This window comes from Sus scrofa, chromosome 2 (assembly GCF_054392235.1).
Source record: "Sus scrofa isolate SSC_HxYL_T2T_F1_AM1 chromosome 2, Sscrofa_HxYL_maternal_Yorkshire_Landrace_v2.0, whole genome shotgun sequence".
Taxonomy (NCBI): domain Eukaryota; kingdom Metazoa; phylum Chordata; class Mammalia; order Artiodactyla; family Suidae; genus Sus; species Sus scrofa.
Genome location: NC_139384.1, coordinates 77,939,209 through 77,958,789, shown reverse-complemented (window position 1 = coordinate 77,958,789; position 19,581 = coordinate 77,939,209). Strand labels below are relative to the sequence as shown.

General features: G+C 42.1%; 1 protein-coding gene and 2 pseudogenes across 1 annotated transcript; 2 read left to right on the top strand and 1 right to left on the bottom strand.

The window, feature by feature from the left end:
- Positions 1 to 340: 340 nt before the first annotated feature.
- On the top strand, positions 341 to 1,268 carry LOC100524849 (olfactory receptor 7E178-like; annotated as a pseudogene).
- A 9,897-nt stretch (positions 1,269 to 11,165) lies between these two features.
- On the top strand, positions 11,166 to 12,095 carry LOC100525032 (olfactory receptor 7E178-like). Its single transcript, XM_003123281.5, has one exon. The coding sequence runs from the start codon at positions 11,166 to 11,168 to the stop codon at positions 12,093 to 12,095; it is 930 nt and encodes a 309-aa protein (XP_003123329.4).
- A 6,085-nt stretch (positions 12,096 to 18,180) lies between these two features.
- On the bottom strand, positions 18,181 to 19,115 carry LOC110259759 (olfactory receptor 7A5-like; annotated as a pseudogene).
- Between the last annotated feature and the right edge of the window lie 466 nt (positions 19,116 to 19,581).

Below are 19,581 nucleotides of genomic sequence, written 5' to 3'. Positions count from 1 at the left end.
CACCGTGGCTCAATGGGTTAACCACCAGACAGAGTACAAATCAGGATGTGGTGTTTATCCCTGGCCTTGCTCAGTGGGATAAGGATCCAGCATTGTAGCAATCTGCAGCACAGGTCACAGATACAGCTTAGATCCAGTGTTGCTGTGGCTGGGGAATAGGCCCACAGCTGCAGCTCTGATTTGGTAACTAGCCTGGGAACTTCCATATGCTACAGCGGTGGCCATAAAATAAATAAATAAATAAGAAAATAATAAATAAATAAGGACACTTCTCTTGGTGCCTCAAAAATTGTTTCATTTATTCACCAATCTCTTCCTGTTTTAAATATTCCGCCTAGACATGGAACCACAGAATCATACCTATTTCTCAGAATTCCTCCTCCTGGGCCTCTCAGATGATCCAGACCTACAGCCTCTTCTCTTTGGACTCTTTCTCTCCATGTATTTGGTGACTCTAATTGGGAACCTGCTCATCATCCTGGCTGTCACCTCTGATTCCCACCACCACACAACCATGTACTTCTTCCTTTCCAATCTGTCTTTGGCTGACATCAGTATCAGCACCACCACTGTCTCCAAGATGCTAGTGAACCTCCAGACACACAGCAAATCCATCACCTATGCAGGCTGCCTAACACAAGTGATGCTTTTTCCTCTTTTTGCCTGTTTGGAGAGTCTACTTCTGACAGTCATGGCCTATGACCGGTTGGTGGCCATCTGTCACCCCCTACACTACCTGGTCATCATGAACTCCCGCCTCTGTGGCTTGCTGGTCCTGGTGTCATTTTCCATTGGCCTCTTAAACCCCCAGCTGCACTACTGGATGATGTCACAGCTCACCTTCTGTGCTGATGTGAAAATCCCTCATTTCTTTTGTGAACTTTCTGAGCTCATTAGTCTTGCCAGTTCTGACACCTCCACCTATAACATATTAATCTACTTCATCAGTACCATCTTTGGTGGGATTCCACTTTTAGGGATCTCTTATTCTTATGCTTGAATTCTTTCCTCCATTCAGAGTCTCATCATCGGGAGGGAGGTATAAAGCCTTCTCCACCTGTGGCTCTCACCTGTCCGTTGTTTGCTTGCTGTATGGAACAGGCCTTGGGGTGTACCTCAGTTCAGCCATCTCCTCCTCCCCCAGGAAGGGTGCAGTGGCCTCGGTGATGTACACTGTGTTCACACCTATGTTGAATCCCTTCATCTACAGCCTGAGGAACAGGGACATCAAGCGTGCCCTGTGGGGGATTGTCAGCAGAAGAGTCTAATCTCAATAACTGTGCTATCTTTATTTGGTTCTCAACTGGTAACAGCATGAAAATCAAATATGTACAACAATAAACTCAGAATCTGGAGTCACATAGTCTATGTGCAATTTTCTGGCTCTCTGCTTTTTCTTAACATGACTTTTCCTTTTTGAACAGTGCTGATGGAATTGTGCTATTATTTGCACTCCCCATGAAAGTCATAGCCCATCCAAGGTTTTCCATAGCACATCACTTTCTACATGCACTACCCAGGACTCTCAATCATGGGTAGTTTTGTTTCTATGTTTGCAAAATAAGCACCACTCTCCCTTCTTATTGTTTCTATACTTTTCACGTAATTTTCCTCCCATTTCTTAAGATGGATCCAAACTCCACCTTAATAACTAAAACATCCAATGTATTTTGGCAAACTCTAAGAGACAGAGAGTGAAATGGTAGTTTTCAGAGGTTTGGAAGGAGGAATGGGCACTTAGTGTTTCATGGGGACAGAGTTTTCACCTGGGAAGGTGAAAAAGGTTCTAGAGGCACATGGTAGTGATGGATGCAAAACAATATGAAGGTACTTAACACAACTGAACTGCATACTAAAAAATAGTTAAGAGGGTAAATTTTATGGTATTTTACTATGATAAAAATATATCTCCTGTAGGGAATTAGGGATATACTGCTCCAAATGGTGGGTGTTAGTCATCAGCAATCACCTCCTAGAAGAACCTGCTTCAGCTACACATCACCACCAGGCAGCCCACATCCAATGACTCTATCATGTGGGACTATAAGCCTTTGACCCCTTTGCCCCACTTCCAACCATCTCTCAGGAATCATACTGGCTCCAGAGCTTCCTGGTGGATTTCAGAGGCCTTTGATGGACTTCAACTTGGCTTGACTTTTTGCACTGCCCTTCTTCCCTACAAAGAGTTTGCAAATACCACAAAATCCCAAGGAACAGTCTTCATAGGACGCCCCTCATTTCAGACACCAGCCACAATTTCAGGGTTTCTAGGGTCACCCTCATTACAGGTACGCTGGCAACAAAGTTGAGGACTTTCTCTTATTCAATAATTCTCTAGAAGGACTCAAACTGAGGGGACTCCCTCAGGTTCATAATGCACTTGAATGACTCACAGAACTCAGGAAAGTTATGAACATGGGATTAGAGTTTCATTATAGCAAAAGGATACAAATTAGAACCAGACTAAAGAAAACCAACCCAGGAGAGGATCTCAAACATCCCAGGGTGAAGCTTCTTCTGTCCTCTCTCCATGGAGTCCAGACACATTTCTCCTTCCTGTTGAAAATTGCTGACAATATTCAAAAAAGTTTTACCAAGTAGGTAGCTCACCTGAGCTTCAGTGTCTAGACATTTTATAGAGGCTTCATTCCATAAACCTGATTGGTTTCATTTTTGTCCATATTGTTGAATTCACTTTTGAGCTTCCCTTCTCAGAGTTTGTGTTGATGTCACTTTGCCCAAAGCTCTAATTCTAATGGTTTGTCTTTCTGGCTTGGCTTTCTATTAGCACGAATTCTCTGGTATGGCCTAGAGTATCCACCATGAATACTAATACACCTATCATTAAGGAAATTTCAAAGGTTTAAAAAGTTACCTCCCAGAGGAGTTCCCATTATGGCTCATTAGGTTAAGAACACAGTATTGTCTCTTTGGCAATGCAGGTTCAATCCCTGGCTTCCCTCAGTGGGTTATGTATCCAGTCTTGCCACAAGCTCTGGTGTAGATCGCAGATGCGGCTTGGATCTGGCATTTCTGTGGATGTGGTGTGGGCCAGCAGCTGCAGCTCTAATTTCACTTTTGGCATGGGAACTTCCATATGGCACAGGTGTGGACATAAAAATAAGAATAAAATATGCATATATATATATGTACTCTTAAATAAAAATAAATGTTACCTTCTAGGGACTGGGTCAAAGCCATATCTCTCTTTAGCTTGGGCTCAAATTCATTCTTATACCCCTGCCCTTTCAAAAGTGTTAAAAAATTCAAAGTATTTGTAACACATTAATCCATAATTTCCCTTCCTTCCTGGACTACTAGATATTACATACAGTGATATATAAGCCCCTGAGATAATTAATGTTTGGTTTTCTTCCATTACTATCAATATTCAATAGGATCAAATGTTACCCAAATAATAGTCTGCATGAGATTGCATCACAAATTAAATGCTGGTTTTATAAGTTTCAAGAATAAGAAAGGACAAGTAATCATGATATAAATCTCTCAAGTGGACATGTAATAAGAAAATACAAGGTGAGGATCTTTCTGCCTCCTTCAAGAAAATTCGTCATAGCAAAGATAGTGGATTGGAAAAATCACAAAACAACTCACTCACAAGCCCATCTTTGATTTTCATATACTATGAAGTCTCAGTTGAGCAATGATCCTAGTATTTGTGTTTTTTTTTTTTTTTTTTTTTTTTTTTTTTGGTCTGTTGTTGTTGTTGTTGTTGCTATTTCTTGGGCCGCTCCCGCGGCATATGGAGGTTCCCAGGCTAGGGGTTGAATCGGAGCTGCAGCCACCGGCCTACGCCAGAGCCACAGCAACGTGGGATCCGAGCCACGTCTGCAACCTACACCACAGCTCACGGCAACGCCGTGATCCTAGTATTTGATCTCCACTTCCCACTATGAAATCATCACGGTTATTATTATTACAATTTTCTTATTTCTCCAGCATTCTTCAATTTCTAAACACTCACTTTTTCTTCCAATTCTTCTCTACACTCCTGCCATTTGGGCATTTGGCCTCCCTCTGACATTTATGCACAGACACATAATTAGACTTTTTTCTTCCATGTTCAACTTAATTGGGTATATATACTCTATTTTTACAAATCAGGTAATGAGAAATAAATATCTGAATTCCTCATGCATAGAACTCTGAGCCAGGAGGACTGCACAGGTAAGATGTGGAGGGCTTCAACAGATCATTCTCCTACATATCAAGTTTCATAAGCCAAATGTACTAATGAAGTCAAGATTCCAGCATAAAGGTTCTAAAGGAAATATAGTTGAAGACATACACTCTCTCTAATTGAGCAGTAATCAGATAATCTTTAACTTGGGTATTGAATATTTGTGGTTTACTCTCACACCAATTGAAGGTGTCATTGAAATTTCAGTGACCAGAACCTGCACTGGATATGGACTGGGGACTCCTGTTTGCTCTTTGGTTGTCACTGCTCAGTAGAGGGCAGGGCTTTCTCTCTAGTTGCCACTCCAGAAACCTGCAGATCTGTTTCTGAGCTGTGTTTCTGACCTGCAGTGCAAGGCAGGTGGGGTTGAAGAAGTCCCACTGGGAGAGGAGCCATTGAGTATCCTTATGCTGGAGTTAATCACCTGTGAATGTGCTCTGTCGTGTCACCTTTTCCCCATTGTGTGGTCTCACAAAATACACTGTTGTTGGTGTTGCTCTCAACCCCACCTTAACCCTGCATATGTTGGTAAGTGGCCCTGGTGTCTCTCAGGTAATTTCACTAGGCCGCCAGTGCAGATGCACTGAGTTGAGGACTCAGGACAACAGTATCCATGTACCTGGACATGCTGTGAAAGATATGGAGGCAGTTCATACTCTGGCCTGGTCCAAGCTCCATATGTATGTACCCACAGAGCCCACAGCTGCTAAAGCCAGACCCATCTCAGTTTTGGCAGCACTCATCCATTTGTATATTCCACCAGCACTGAATTTATCTATTTACCTATTTATTTATCTATTTAGATTGTGTTACACTTTCAGCATTCTGAACTTCTAAGCCTGGGGGTTGAATCAGAGCTGCAGCTGCCAGACTATACCACAGCCACAGTGAAGCCAGCTCTGAACCACATCTGCAAACTACACTGCAGCTCATGGCCACTCCGGAGCCTTAACCCACTGAGCAAGACCATGGATCAAACCAAAAACCTCATGGATACTAGTCAGGTTCATCACCATTGAGCCACAAGGGGAGCTCCACCAGCACAGAATTTATAAGGCTGTCAGTGGAGGTATAAAACCAGTGGTTCACACAATTGGGAGGAGAGATTTCAGCTCTTCCCCTTTAGTCTCAGAATATTTTAGTATGGATGCCTATCTCCTCTTCCCTCAGCTTGTGCTTGATGTTAGATGTGCTAATGCAGTGGCTCTTACCTATTCCTGGAGTTCTCAGTCATGTTGGCATCTTGCACGTGCCTCCAGAGCACGTGATGGGAGCAGTGGGGGCTCACAATTGCTCCTGGAGCTGGGTGCTGGCTGGTGATGGATTCTGTGAGGGAGATGGCAGTGGCTTGTGCAACCCCTCCTAGATCCCAGTGGCAGCCACAAGCTCTCAACTTGTCATGGGCCTTGTGGCTCCTAAGACTGTGGGTCACACATCCTCTCAGGGAAATGAGGAACAGATGTTGGCAGGTGTGGGACTCTTGGTCCTGGCAGTGAGCTGCACAAGCTCCTGGGAAGGTGGAGGCAATGGTCCGTGCTTTCTTTGGGCCCCTTGGCAGAGAAGGCAGTGGGCCAAGCACACTCCCAGGGAGTTGTGGGCAGATATCATTGCACGGTTGGGGGAAGTTTAGGGGTGGTGGACCACATCCACTCCCAGGAATGCAAGGGGAGGGGTTGGTGCCTGGTTGTGGGGCCCTCTGGGGGAGTGGCAGCCATGGTCCATGCACATGTTCCCAGGAAGACAGGGACAGGGATTCCCTCAGTGGAGACAATGATCTACACCTGCCTCTGGAGTCCAGGAGCCTGACATGACATCAGTGGCAAGCACCCACCCTCTGGAGCTCATGCAAGTGGTGCCTTATAGGAGTTCCCATGGTGGCTCAGTGGGATATGAACCCAACTAGTACCCATGAGGATGAGGGTTCAATCCCTGGCCTTGCTCAGTGTGTTAAGGGTCCAGTGTTGCGGTGAGCTGCAGGGTATGACACAGATGTGGTTCAGGCTTGGAATTGGTGTTGCTGTATCTGTAGCATAGGCTGGCAACTGTAGCTCCCATTCATCCCCTGGCCTGGTAATTTCCATATGTCACAGGCCCAGCCTTAAAAAAAAAAGAATGAAAGAGAGAAAGATCGAAAAGAAGGAAGGTAGGAAGGAAGGAAGGAAGGAAGGAAGGAAGGAAGAAAGAAAGAAAGAAAGAAAGAAAGAAAGAAAGAAAGAAAGAAAGAAAGAAAGAAAGAAAAGAAGTAAGGAAGAAAGGAAGAAAGAAAGAAAGTCTGAAAAAATGACTTAGAATTTAAAATTCTAATAAAATTAGTAGAATTTGTACAGTCATTGAAAATGGCAAAAACAATAAATCTCCAATAAATAAAATCCAAACCTTAAACCATGGGTTCATAAAGAAAGATAGGAAGTTTTCGGAGACATAAATCTTAACCAAGAAAATAGAAATATGGCAGTTCCCATCTTGGCTCAGAAGAAACAAATCTGACTAGTACCCATGAGGATGCATGTTAGATCCCTGGCCTCACTCAGTGGGTTAAGGATCCCATATTGCTGTGAGCTATGGTGTAGGTAAAAGACAAATCTCGGACCTGGAGTTGCTGTGGTTGTAGGCCAGCTACAGGCCAGTAGAGACAGCTTAGATTCTACTTGTAGCCTGGGAACCTCCATATGCCACAGGTGTTGCCCAAAAAAGATGAAAGAAAGAAAGGAAGGAAGGAAGGAAGGAAGGAAGGAAGGGAGGGAGGGAGGGAGGAATGAAGAGAGAGAGATAGAGAGAGAGAGAGAAAGAAAGAAAGAAAGAAAGAAAGAAAGAAAGAAAGAAAGAAAGAAAGAAAGAAAGAAAGAAAGAAAGAAAAAGAAAGAAAGAAAAGAAAATAGAAAAATGATCAGAATCTTGAAGTGGAATATCTACATCTCTCTAAATTACATGACACATTCAATGGATTTGCAGAAATAAAAATACATATGACTTTCTCTAATAAAAATGTGTCAACATTGAATGATAAGATACATAATTTAGACAACAAAGGTGAGGAGGAGGGGTCAACTTCCCCTTGAAAAGGGGAAGGGCTTCAGTCTTTCCAAGTGCACTCACTTTTCGCCTTTTCCTCCTCCATTATGTTAGCAAATCCTCAGAGACTGAGAGACTATGGACCAATTTGACTAATTATGTGCTTGGTGCCTTGAGGTCTTGAGGTCATTACACTGCAAATAATCAGAATGTGCTTCTCAGCCCTTCATTTAGCCAGCTCCAGTCCAATGAGATCCATATGTGTTTGTCTCATTTCCCATGGTTGTCTGAACCAGGAGGTCCATACCTGGGTCTGCCTTCTTGCCAGTCCTGAGAACAAAGCCTCAGCCTGCAACCAACATCAGGTAGGGGAGGGGCAGGACATGGGCCTTCCGCAGTCCTTCTCCAGCAGAGACACAGCCCAGCCTAGGGTGAGCCAGGTGCCGTGGGAAACACTGCATTCAGGAGGGATTGGGAGAGCCTTGTTTTCTCATTATGAAGCCAGCAGACCGTTGGGATAGTCAGGCGAGGATAGCAAAACACCAAGATTCAGCTCAGACACCTATGAAGTTGAGGTTTTGGGGATTGGTGGGGATCCCAGAAATTTTATTTAAATTTCTGTTTTCCCCTCACAGTGCTCCTCTCTTCCATTGGCATCTTTTCCACCTGTACAGGAAATAGGTGGTGCTAAACTCTCCCCTAAGTGCTCCAATTGATCATGAAAATGATGATGATGACGATGAAAATGAAGGCAGTAACCAAAATATCACAAGCCTTTAGCTAAGGATTTCAAGTGCCAGGTGCTGAGATAAGGTTTTTATGTAGCTTGTCTCCTTTCATCTCTTATCACCACTTTACAGCTGAGCTTGGGACCACTGTGATTTCAAGTGCTTTTATCAGGACCCTGTGGTAGCAAATGGGTAAAGTCAGATTTGAATGCAGACAGAGAAACTCCATTCATAGGCACCTACACAGTCCTCTCTCCTGCTGACATAGTCTGCATTCAGGGAACTGAATTTGGGGGAAATGCTATCCCTCTAGAAGGAAGAATTGACTTGAAAATCTCTCAAATTGGCATACAAAGGGCCAACTTGGTGATTGAGACCTGGATTTCATCCTAACTTTCTCAAATGTTCATAAGAGGGTTGGGTTAGATAAGAAATCAGTATTTGAAAAATGTTGGAGATTTGGGACATATTTAAGAAGATGTCTCAAGCCATAACCTACAAAAACACAGCAAAAAGCAAACTCTCTTCCCTTTCATCCCAGGCAGAGACCCCTGCTCACTGTGCTCTTCCCTTTAAGGGGTTCATGGAGGACCAGAGTGGAGGGCATGGGCAGCACCTGTCCCATCAACTACAAGAAGGATGGCTGAGCTGAAGGCAGGGATCCTAGAAAGAATCAGCTCATGACAATTCAGAGCAGTTCTCTCTCCTCTTTCTTCTATTGGACTTTGCTTCGCTGGCTACCGAAGCTGAAGTTCCATTTCAACACCTAGCCCCAGAAACTACACATGCTACTGGTGTGTCCATTAGAAGATATATATATATATATATCCACCAAGGCCAAATGTTTGTATTTGAGTTACTTTTGAAAAAAAAATTGACCAAAAACCCCACACATTTGAGTGAGCACTTATGTCCATTGAAGATGGATGTCATAGACAAGTAAAGATGAAAAACCCTTAAAGATAATTGGCATATACAGTAGACACATGAAAAGATGCTCAACATCACTTATTAGAGAAATGCACATCAAAACTGCAATGAGGGACCACCCCACACCGGTCTGTGTGGCCATCATTAACAAGTCTGCCGATAACAAATGCTGGAAAGGAGGCAGAGAAAAGGGAACCCTCTGACACCGCTGGTGGGAATGTGAATTGGTACAATTACTATGAAGAAGAGTATAGAGGTACCTCAGAATACTAAAAATAGAATTGCCATATGAAACAGCAATCCTACTCCTGGACATATATCTGGATAAAACTATAATTCACTAAGATACATGCACCCCTGTGTTTCTTGCAGCAACATTCACAATAGCCAAGACATGAAAACAACCAGGATGTCCATCAACAGAGGAATGGATTACGAAGATATGGTACATATATGTGATGGAAAACTCCTCAGCCACCAATAAAAAAGAACAAAATAATGTCATTTGCACCAACATGGATGCAACTAGACATTCTCATACTAAGTGAGGTAAGTCAGAAAAAGACAAATACCCTACAATATCACGTAAATGTGGAGTCTAAAATATGGCACAAGTGAGCCTATCTACAAAACAGAAACAGACTCACAGACATAGGGAACAGACTCGTGGTTGTCAAGGTGGAGGGGGAAGGAGTGGGAGGGACTGGGAGTTTGGGGTGAGTAGATGCCAACTATTCTATTCAGAATGTATAAGCGATGAGGTCCTACTGTACAGCACAGGGAACTCTATCTAATCTCCTGGGCTATACCATGATGGAAAGTAATACAGAACATAATGCATATATACTTATGACTGGGTCACTTGGCTGTACAGCTGAAATTGTCACAACATTGTAAATATACTATAATTTCATTTACAGAGATAATTGCATAAACAAATCCTATCTGATTATAAACATTTGAGTTTAATTTATACTCCTGTGACTGTGGTTTTAGCTCTTAGGAACTACACTGCAAATCAAGGTAATTTCTTGTACTGTATTTGCAGAACACACAGTATATTTCAGTGCTTTTTTTGTGTCCTTTAATTAGAAAAAATATTTTAAGTCACTGCTCTTTTATTGTGGTTTCCTGCATCCTAGTTCTTCCTCTTTTTTTTTGAATTTAAAGAAGCCCTTTCAGTATTTCTTTTAGAATGGGTTTTGTATTGCTATACTCTTTTAGCTTTTGTTTGTTGGGAAAATTTTTTATGTCTCCGTCTATTTTAAATGATATTCTTGCTGGATAGAGTATCCTAGGTTGCATATTTTTTGGAAAATAGTATGGAGGTACATTAGAAATCTATACATAGAACTACCATATGTTCCACCAATCCCACTCTTGGGCATATATCCGGACAAAACATTCCTTAAAAAAGATGCATGCACTCGCATGTTCATTGCAGCTCTATTCACAAGAGCCAAGACATGGGAACAACCCACATGTCCATCGACAGATGATTGGATAAGGAAAATGTGGTATATATACACAATGGAATAATATTCAGCCATAAAAAGAACAAAATAATGCCATTTGCAGCAACATGGATGGAACTAGAGACTCTCATCCTGAGTGAAATCAGTCTGAAAGAGAAAGACCAAGGACTTATGATATCCCTCATATCTGGAATCTAATATACAGCACAAAGGAACCTTTCCACAGAAAATAAAATCATGGACTTGGAGAATAGATTTATGGTTGCCCAGAGGGAGGGGAGGGAGTGGGAGGGATTGGGAGCTTAGGGTTAACAGATGCAAACTATTGATTTTGGAATGGATTAACAATGAGAATCAAAAAAAAAAGGTAATCATCAATAGAAACCAGGCTTTTATGTTCATGAAACTAAGAAAGTGACTTGAATAAATGACAATGAAATTTTCTTCAAAAAAATAAGGAAGAAAAATATTTTTAAAAAGAGAAGAATATTTTTATTCTATATTACTCATGCAAAAGATGGGGACAGATATTTTACTGTGTTATGGATTTGTTATATCGGAATGTCCTTATTTCTCTAATATCCTTTGTCCTCATGCCTCGAATTAACTGTATAAAGAAAAAAGTCTATGTTCTTGTCATCAGTGAAGAAGAGCTAACAATTCAGAGATACTGCTGAAGGCACTGTGGTGTATGGTCTTCAAGCATGAAAAATGTATTCATGAATTGCTAAATTCCAAAGTATGGATACTTATCTGGGTGCCCCAACATTGTTTGGTTTATTCAACCCTTTCTTCTTTTTCAAAAGGTGCCCCCTCAACATGGAACCACAGAATCATACACATTCCTCAAAATTCTTCCTCCTGAGCCTCTCAGATGATCCACACCTACAGCTCCTTCTCTTTGGGCTCCTCCTGTCCATGTACCTGGTGACCCTGCTTGGGAACCTGCTCATCATCCTGGCTGTCACCTCTGATTCCCACCTCCACACACCCATGTACTTCTTCCTTTCCAATCTGTCCTTGGCTGACATCAGTATCAGCACCATCACTGTCCCCAAGATGCTAGTGAACCTCCAGACACACAGCAAATCCATCACCTATGCAGGCTGCCTAACACAAGTGATGCTTTTTCCTCTTTTTGCCTGTTTGGAGAGTCTACTTCTGACAGTCATGGCCTATGACCGGTTGGTGGCCATCTGTCACCCCCTACACTACCTGGTTATCATGAACCCCCGCCTCTGTGGCTTCTTAGTCCTGCTGTCATTTTCCATCAGTCTTTTGGACTCCCAGTTGCACTACTGGATGATGTCACAGCTCACCTTCTGTGCAGATGTGGAAATCCCTCATTTCTTTTGTGAACTTTCTCAGCTCCTCAGTCTTGCCTGTTCTGACATCTCCATCAATATTATATTAATGTATCTCATTGGTACAATCTTGGCTGGAATTCCACTCTCAGGGATCCTTTACTCTTATATTAGAATTCTTTCCTCCATTCTGAGAGTCTCATCATCAGGTGGAAGGTACAAAGCCTTCTCCACCTGTGGCTCTCACCTGTCCGTTGTTTGCTTGTTTTTTGGAACAGGCCTTGGTGTGTATCTCAGTTCAGCTGTCTCATCTTCCTCCAGGAAAGGTGCAGTGGTCTCCATGATGTACACTGTGGTCATACCTATGCTGAATCCCTTCATCTACAGCCTAAGGAACAGGGACATCAAGCACGCCCTGTGGAGGATTATCAGCAGAGTAGGCTAATCTGAACACATGAGTGATTTGGGGGGTTCATAAGATTGGAAAAGGCAGGAATTCCCATTATGGCTCAGTGTAAACATACCTGACTAGTACCCACGAGGATGCAGTTTCAATCCCTGGCCCCATTCAGTGGGTTAAAGATCCAGCCTTGCCAGGAGCTCAGGTGTAGGTCACAGACTCACCTAGAATCTAGTGTTACTGTGGCTGTGGCACAGGCCGCAATTTGACTCCTATCCTGGGAACTACCATATGCTTCACATGAATCCCTAAAAAGAAAAAAAAGACTGGAAAAGGCTGTAAAATCAAACATATGCAACAAGAAATTCTGAATCTGCAGTCACACACTGTACATGTACCTATTTGTCCCTCTGCTTTCTGTTTACACAATGTTTTCCTGAGCTCCAGTATCAATCCCTCATCTGAGAACTGAAAACCCATATCAAACCAATGCACTCTAGCCAAAAAAATAAATAAATAAAAGAAGGCTTAGAGGAGCCCTACTAAATTTTTAAGTTAAACTTCAGAGTAGAACTAAAATATGATTTAAGAATAGCAGTGGAATGGATTGGGAGCTTGGGGTTAGTGGATGCTAACTATTGCTTTTGGAATGGATTAGCAATGAGAGTCTGCTGTGTAGCACTGAGAACTATGTCTAGTTACTTATGACGGAGCATGATAATGCAAGAAAAAAGAATGTATACATGTATGTGTAACTTGGTCAACATGCCATACAGTAGAAAAAAAAATGTGTTGGGTAAATAAAGATTAAAAAAAGCAAAAAAAAAAAAAGAATAACAATGTATTTGACTTCTGTCATCCTCCTGAATTTTCTCCTCCTCTAACATCTAGAGCCAATAGTCAAATCCTAAGCACTTCACATCTCCCCCTCCCTGATTGTGTCACAAATCTGACCAGAGTCCTCTAAACCCTCTGTTCATTCAATTTTTAAAGACATTGAAAGTGGGGGTGATCTCAGTGTTTAACATTGAGGATATGTCTGCCCTTCTGGGAAGAGGAGGCTTCTTATGAACTGAGGAATACTTTGAGGAACATTCTGAGGCTTGTTCATTGGAACAAAGAGATGTACTGATGACACCAGCTTGTGGAATGTGCTTTACCTTCATGCTTGCTGACATAACTACATAAGTCTCTTGCTTCCACTGTCAAAACTTCCTGGCATACTTTGGGGATAGACCATGATAGAAAATAACATAAGAAAGGGAATGTATGTATATGTATGACTGGGTCACTGTGCTGTGCAGCAGAAATTGATACAATACTCTAAGTCAGCTATACTTCAAAAAATAAAATATGTGAGGAAGGAAACAAAACAGAACAAAACATTCACTAGCATATAGCTGTTCAACTGTTCAGCTGAAAGACCTATTCTTTCCCAGGTCATTCAGGGACCCCACGTTTTGTCATTTCAGATCTTTTCTTCCTATTTTCCCTGTCTCCAAACTATTAAATTATCTGAACAGTGATGGCTCAGATGATTTGCTTTCCCCACTCTTCAAAACCAGTTAAGAAGTTCCCTGGTTGCTCAGAGGGCTAGGGATCTGATGTTGTCACTGCCATGGCCCAGGGCACTTCTGTGGCATGTGTTTGATCCCTGACCTGAAAACCTTAGCATGCTGCAGGTGCAGCCAAAAAAAAGAAAGAAATTAGAAAGAAAGAAAAAAGAAACCCTTTCCTACAGTTATTTTGCTCTTACAAGAGGGTCCTAAATGGCTTCTCAATGTTCAGTTTCTTTCCATTTACACCAGATTAACTTTTTAAATGGAACCAAATCTTGTATCTCTTTGCTTGAATTCTTCCAATCAGGAGTTGCCACTGTGGTCCAGTGGGTAAAGGATCCAACTGCAGCAACTCGGGTTTTTGTAGAGGTGGGGGTTCAATCCCTGGCCTGGCCCAGTGGATCAGGTAGCATAGGTCACAGCTGTGGCTTGGATTCTTTTCCTGGCCCAGTTACTTACATATGCTATGGATACATCCAAATAAACACACAAACAATTTTCCAATTGTTTTCTGAAACTCCTAGAGTAAACTTTGAATTCCTTGCCAAGGTCAGTAAGACTGTTCATTATCTAGTCCCTGCTATCCCTTTCTAACTCCTTCACAATTCCAGGGACTCGTACCATCATCATCACTCCCCCCCCCAGGAATTTAAAAGTGCACATGTTCAGGTCTTACCTGCTGAATCAGAACTGCTACAGCTAGCACCCAAATACTTGTGTTTTAGGAAGTGTTATCAGGTGATTCCACCACACAATAAACTTGAGAACCCACTTGCCTAGATATACGGGTTTTCTTGGAGTTCTTCAAACAGACCATGTTCTTTCCTGCCCCCAGACAAGCACACTTATTTCTCTCTGTCTAGAATTTTCTTCCCCTTTCCAACTCAACTTTTTACTTCAGTGTCAGCCCTTAAATATGCTTTCCTTGGCCTCCCATCTACATTCTCCTGGTGTTCTCTCCATCAGGTCAGTCCTCTCTTCCTCTTTTAATATTATTGCTTTCTGAGTGATCTCACACATGTTTAGTATTATGGAGACAATCTTTGCACAAGCTGCCTCAGCTATTCTTTTCCAGGTTTAACGGATGCATAAGGAAAATAGGGTTTGATCCTCTTCCAGTCTGGTCTTGTGTGAGATGTGATAGTATTGACTTAAAAAGGCCAGAAAATAGGCAATGTCATTTCCAAAACAATGTTTGGTAGAAATCTGTTATGAAATCTAGAAAGTTATTGATTGTACAAAAGAAAAACTGCATCATAGTCCAAGAGGTATGAATACTTTATCCAAAACTCTAGCAGTTGGAGTCAAGGCTATTGCAACAATGGAGAGATATTGAACTCAACTCCACTGAATCAAAAGGTGAGATTATTTTTTATTTTTTACATGTGCATAAATGTTCTGGGGCATAGGGAAGTGCCCCAGGCTAGGGGTGAATTAGAAGCTGCAGCTGCAGCCTCTGCCAGAACTTGCGGCAACACCAGGTCCTTAACCCACTGAGGGAGGGAAAGGATGGAACCTGTATCCTCACTGAGGATAACATCAAGTCCTTAACCTGATGAACCACAATGGAAGCTCCAAAAATGAGAGGATTTTTAAAGCTGAGGCTAGCTAGTGGAAAAGCACTGGGAGATATTAGGGGAGGGAGGTTGTTTGATATGATTAGTCTGTCTGTGATTGCTAATTGCTGCCTATTGAATTTAGGCTCATACCATCCACAGAAGCTAGGAGATAGATGTATCACTTGATGATTATATTTCAAAGGGATAACTTTAAGAAAATCATTTCTGGTTTGTAAAAAGGACAAAAGGCTCTGAGAAGATTTATTCACATTTAAAATGGGAAAAGAAAGAGTTTGGAAGTTTTCTAACATGGAGTTTCCTTGAGCTGCAGTGGGTTAATGATCCAGCATTGTCACTGTTGTGGCTCAGGTCACTGTTGCAGTGTGGGTTCAACCCCTGGCCGGGGAATTTCCATATGCTACAAGCATGGCTGAAAAGGAAAAAAATCCTAACATCAGTGCTCTAAGAAAAGAGAGGTCAGGAGCAGAAATCAGGTAGTAATGTGTTTAAAGTTTAATCACATTTAGGGGAATGTAAAGGCAGTCTTTGTCAATATATATCCAAAACTTCCACTGTTGTTCCAACTTTGTAAGTCTTGTGTTTTTGAGTATGGTCTGCTCAGCCAACCTCCACGCTGAAGCATAAGTTTTAATTTATGTTTACAAGTAACTTGAGTTCTAGACTCAAATGGCAGCATTAACAGTGAGAGGCAAGGCAACAAGTCCAGAATGGCAACTGGGTTCCAGGATCCACAGGGATCTGTGGTGGTGACAGCAGGTCATAGATGAGGTGACCTCCAGAGCACTGGTAATACTACTCAGCCATAAAAAATTACTAATAAGGCCATGTGCAGCAACATAGATGCAACTAGGGATTCTCATATTAAGTGTGGTAAGTCAGAAAGAGAAAGACAAATACCATATATTCCTTATATGTGGAATCTAAAATATGGCACCAATGAACCTCTCTATAGAACAGAAATAGACTCACAGAGGTTGAGAACAGACTTGTGGTTGCAAAGGGGGAGGGGGATGGAGTGGGAGGGACCGGGAGTTTGGGGTTGCTAGATGCAAACTTTTAAATTTAGAGTGGGTAAGCAGTGAAGTCCTACTGTATAGCACAGGGAACTCTAACCAATCTGTTGTGATGGAAGATGATGGAAGATAACATGAGGAAAATAATGTATTGATATACAAGACTGGGTCACTTTACCATACAGCACATATTGACATAACATTGTAAATCAACTATAATAATTTTTTGACAAAGTGAAAATAACACAAAAATGTGAAAACAACTCTCAGTTAGTGGAATCTCTCCACAGATCTGAAAAAAAAGGACATTAGTTTATTTGGTTGCTTTAGACAACCAAAAATATCAAGAACAGGTCAGCAGAAGTCAGAATTGGCTCCCACAATGATTTTTTCCCCAGTTTGCAGGCCCAAGCCTGGTTTCATACTCAAAGCCTCAAAATTGAAGGAATTAAAGGGAGGCAGGTTCCCCTTTTGGAAGCCCATTGTTGTTCCTCAGAATGATAACATCTCTCAAGAACAATCCTTGGTGATAAGTTGATTCCAATAGATGCCAGCCCTGGAGTAGGCTTGGACTCTTCTTTACCATGATAAATATCTATGTATCTATATTTGCCTTTCCTGCCTGCAGTGCCTGGGCAAACACCACCACCCAAAGACTAGGCACAACGTCCAATTTCTTTATGGTGAAGAAAATATGAAGACATCCAGGAATTCCCAGGTGGCTCAGCTGGTTAAGGATCTAGAGTTGTCACTTTTGTGGCTTGGGACATTGCTGTGGTACAGATTCCATCACTGGCCTGGGTAATTCTGCACATCATGGGCATGGCCAAAAAAATCAAACAAATAAATATGTCCGCTAGTCCTAACATATCCTTCATTACCTGAAGTTGATCAGCATCCCATACCTAGAGACTGGCAATTCTATGATTCCATTCCCACTCTCCCGATTTGTAATCCAACAATATCTCCTGGCACCAGATTTGAAATTTTGTTCCCTTTCAGTGATGTTTCATCACCATCTGAACTCTTGTGTTTCCAACTCAATAAATTCACCTGCAAAATTAGGCAACTAGACCCAAAGACTTATTAGCACCTGATCAGTCTAATACTCTGGGGCTTGCCATTTTCCTATCTCCAGTGATACATTTTCATAGCTTATCTGCAAATGTACTAAACATAAGGAAGAAAGTTCAACCTCACTAATAACCAAATAAATAACTCACCCCTCAGTGTATTTTCTATTTGGACATATGACAGGATCTGTTAAACTCTGAGATCTAGAATTTAAGCTCTATGAGGGTAAAGATTCCTGTCTTTTTTACCCCCTTCTCTGCTATGTTGCAGATACTTACAACAGCCTGGCACACAAATGGTGCTCAGTAAGGACTGTCACATAAACAGATTTGATAAGAACTAACAAGTGTTAGTGTTGATAAAAGGTGGTGTTTCTTTTTTTTTATAGCTGCACCTGCAGCATATAGAAGATCTTGGGCTAGGAGTCGAATCAGAGCTGCAGCTGAGGCCTATGCCAACTCAGGATCCATGTCCTCAGCTTGTGGCAAAGCCAGATCCTTAAACCAGTGGGCAAGGCTAGGGATTGAACTCACATCCTAATGGTGACTGGTCAGATTCTTAACTCACTGAGCCACAACAGGTACTCCAATGCATTATTTCAGAATTCTCATTCAACAATGATGAGTCTGTACTTGAAGTGGCTGGTATCAACACGCAGGACTGGAAATGCAAATCGAGGGGCCATAATGGATAAATAAAAAGAGGGGGTGTGGAGAGTAGAATTGAGGATAATCAAGCAATCATCATAAGAGGTTAAGACAAAGTCCTCCCAAGGCCATATTCTGACCAAAGCCATTAATGGAGTATCAATGAGAAACAAAATTCAATGTGATTAAGAGGCACAATTTCTTGAGCCAACTTCTGTTACCATTGTCAGCTCAAAACCCCTGGACCAGTGTTCCCATCACTGAACACAGGGTATCCTCCCAAGAAGATTTTGTAGAGCCCTCTTGATGTCCCTGTTCCGCAGGCTGTAGATGAAGGGGTTCAGCATTGGGGTGACCACAGTGTACATCACTGAAGCAACCATACCTCTCCAGGAAGATGGCTCAGAGCTGAGATACACACCAAGACCTGTCCCATAGAACAAAGAAACCACAGACAGGTGAGACACACAGGTAGAAAATGCCTTGTATTTCCCATGAGCTGATGAGATTCTCAGGATTGAGGAGACAATTCGGGTATAGGAGCAAAGGATCCCTGAGAAGGGAACAATGCCAAGAAAGCCAGTCACCAGCTATAGCAGGATGTAATTGACCAGTGTGTCTGAGCAGGCAAGCATGAGGGCCTGAGAGAGTTCACAGTGAAAGTGTGGAATTGCCCAGCTGGAACAGAAGGACAGCCGCAACATCAGCAGACTCTGGCTCAGGGAGTATGACAAACTGATGACCCATGACACAAGAACCAGTAGACCACAGAGATGGGGGGTTCATGATGACAGTGTAGTGCAGGGGGTGACAGATGGCCACAAACCTGTCATAGGCCATCACAGTGAGAAGAAAAGTATCCATACCTCCAAAAACCATGAAAAAAATACACCTGTGTGATGCAGCCCACATAGCTGATGGCTTTGCTCTGTGTCTGGATGTTCACCAGCATCTTTGGGATGGTGGTGGAAGTGAAACAGATATCAGCCAAGGACAGGTTGGAGAGGAAGAAGTACATGGGGGTGTGGAGATGGGGGTCCGAGCTGATGGCCAGGATAATGAGCAGGTTCCCAAACACGGTGACCACAAACATGGACAGAAAGAGCCCAAATAAGATGGGTTGCTGCTCTGAGTCTTGAGACAGTCCCAGGAGTAAAAATTCTAAAACACTTGTTTGATTTCCTGGTTCCATGCTGCTGATGCCTCAGCTGGATGGCTGAGGAAGGGAAAGAACATGAAATCACCACTGAACAGAATCTAGAGTCTCTCTATTTCTTTAATTAGAGTGGGATGGAGTGGGAGTTTGGGGTTAGTGGATGCAAACTATTAAATTTAGAATGGATACGCAATGAGGACTCACTGTATGGCAGAGGGAACTATGTCCAATCTCTTGGGATAAAACTTGATGGAAGATGACAGGAGAAAAAGAATGTATATTTATTGACTGCAGCACTTTGCTGTCCAGGAAAAATTGGCACAACTTTGTAAATCAACTATACTTTAATATAAAATAAAATAATTTTTTTCAGAGTATAGTTTTCACTTAGAAGGTTGTACTAATTGTATCCTGAAACTAATATAAACAAAATCAGTTATACATATACCTATATTCATTCTTATTCAGATTCTTTTCCCATATAGGTTATTACATGGGATTG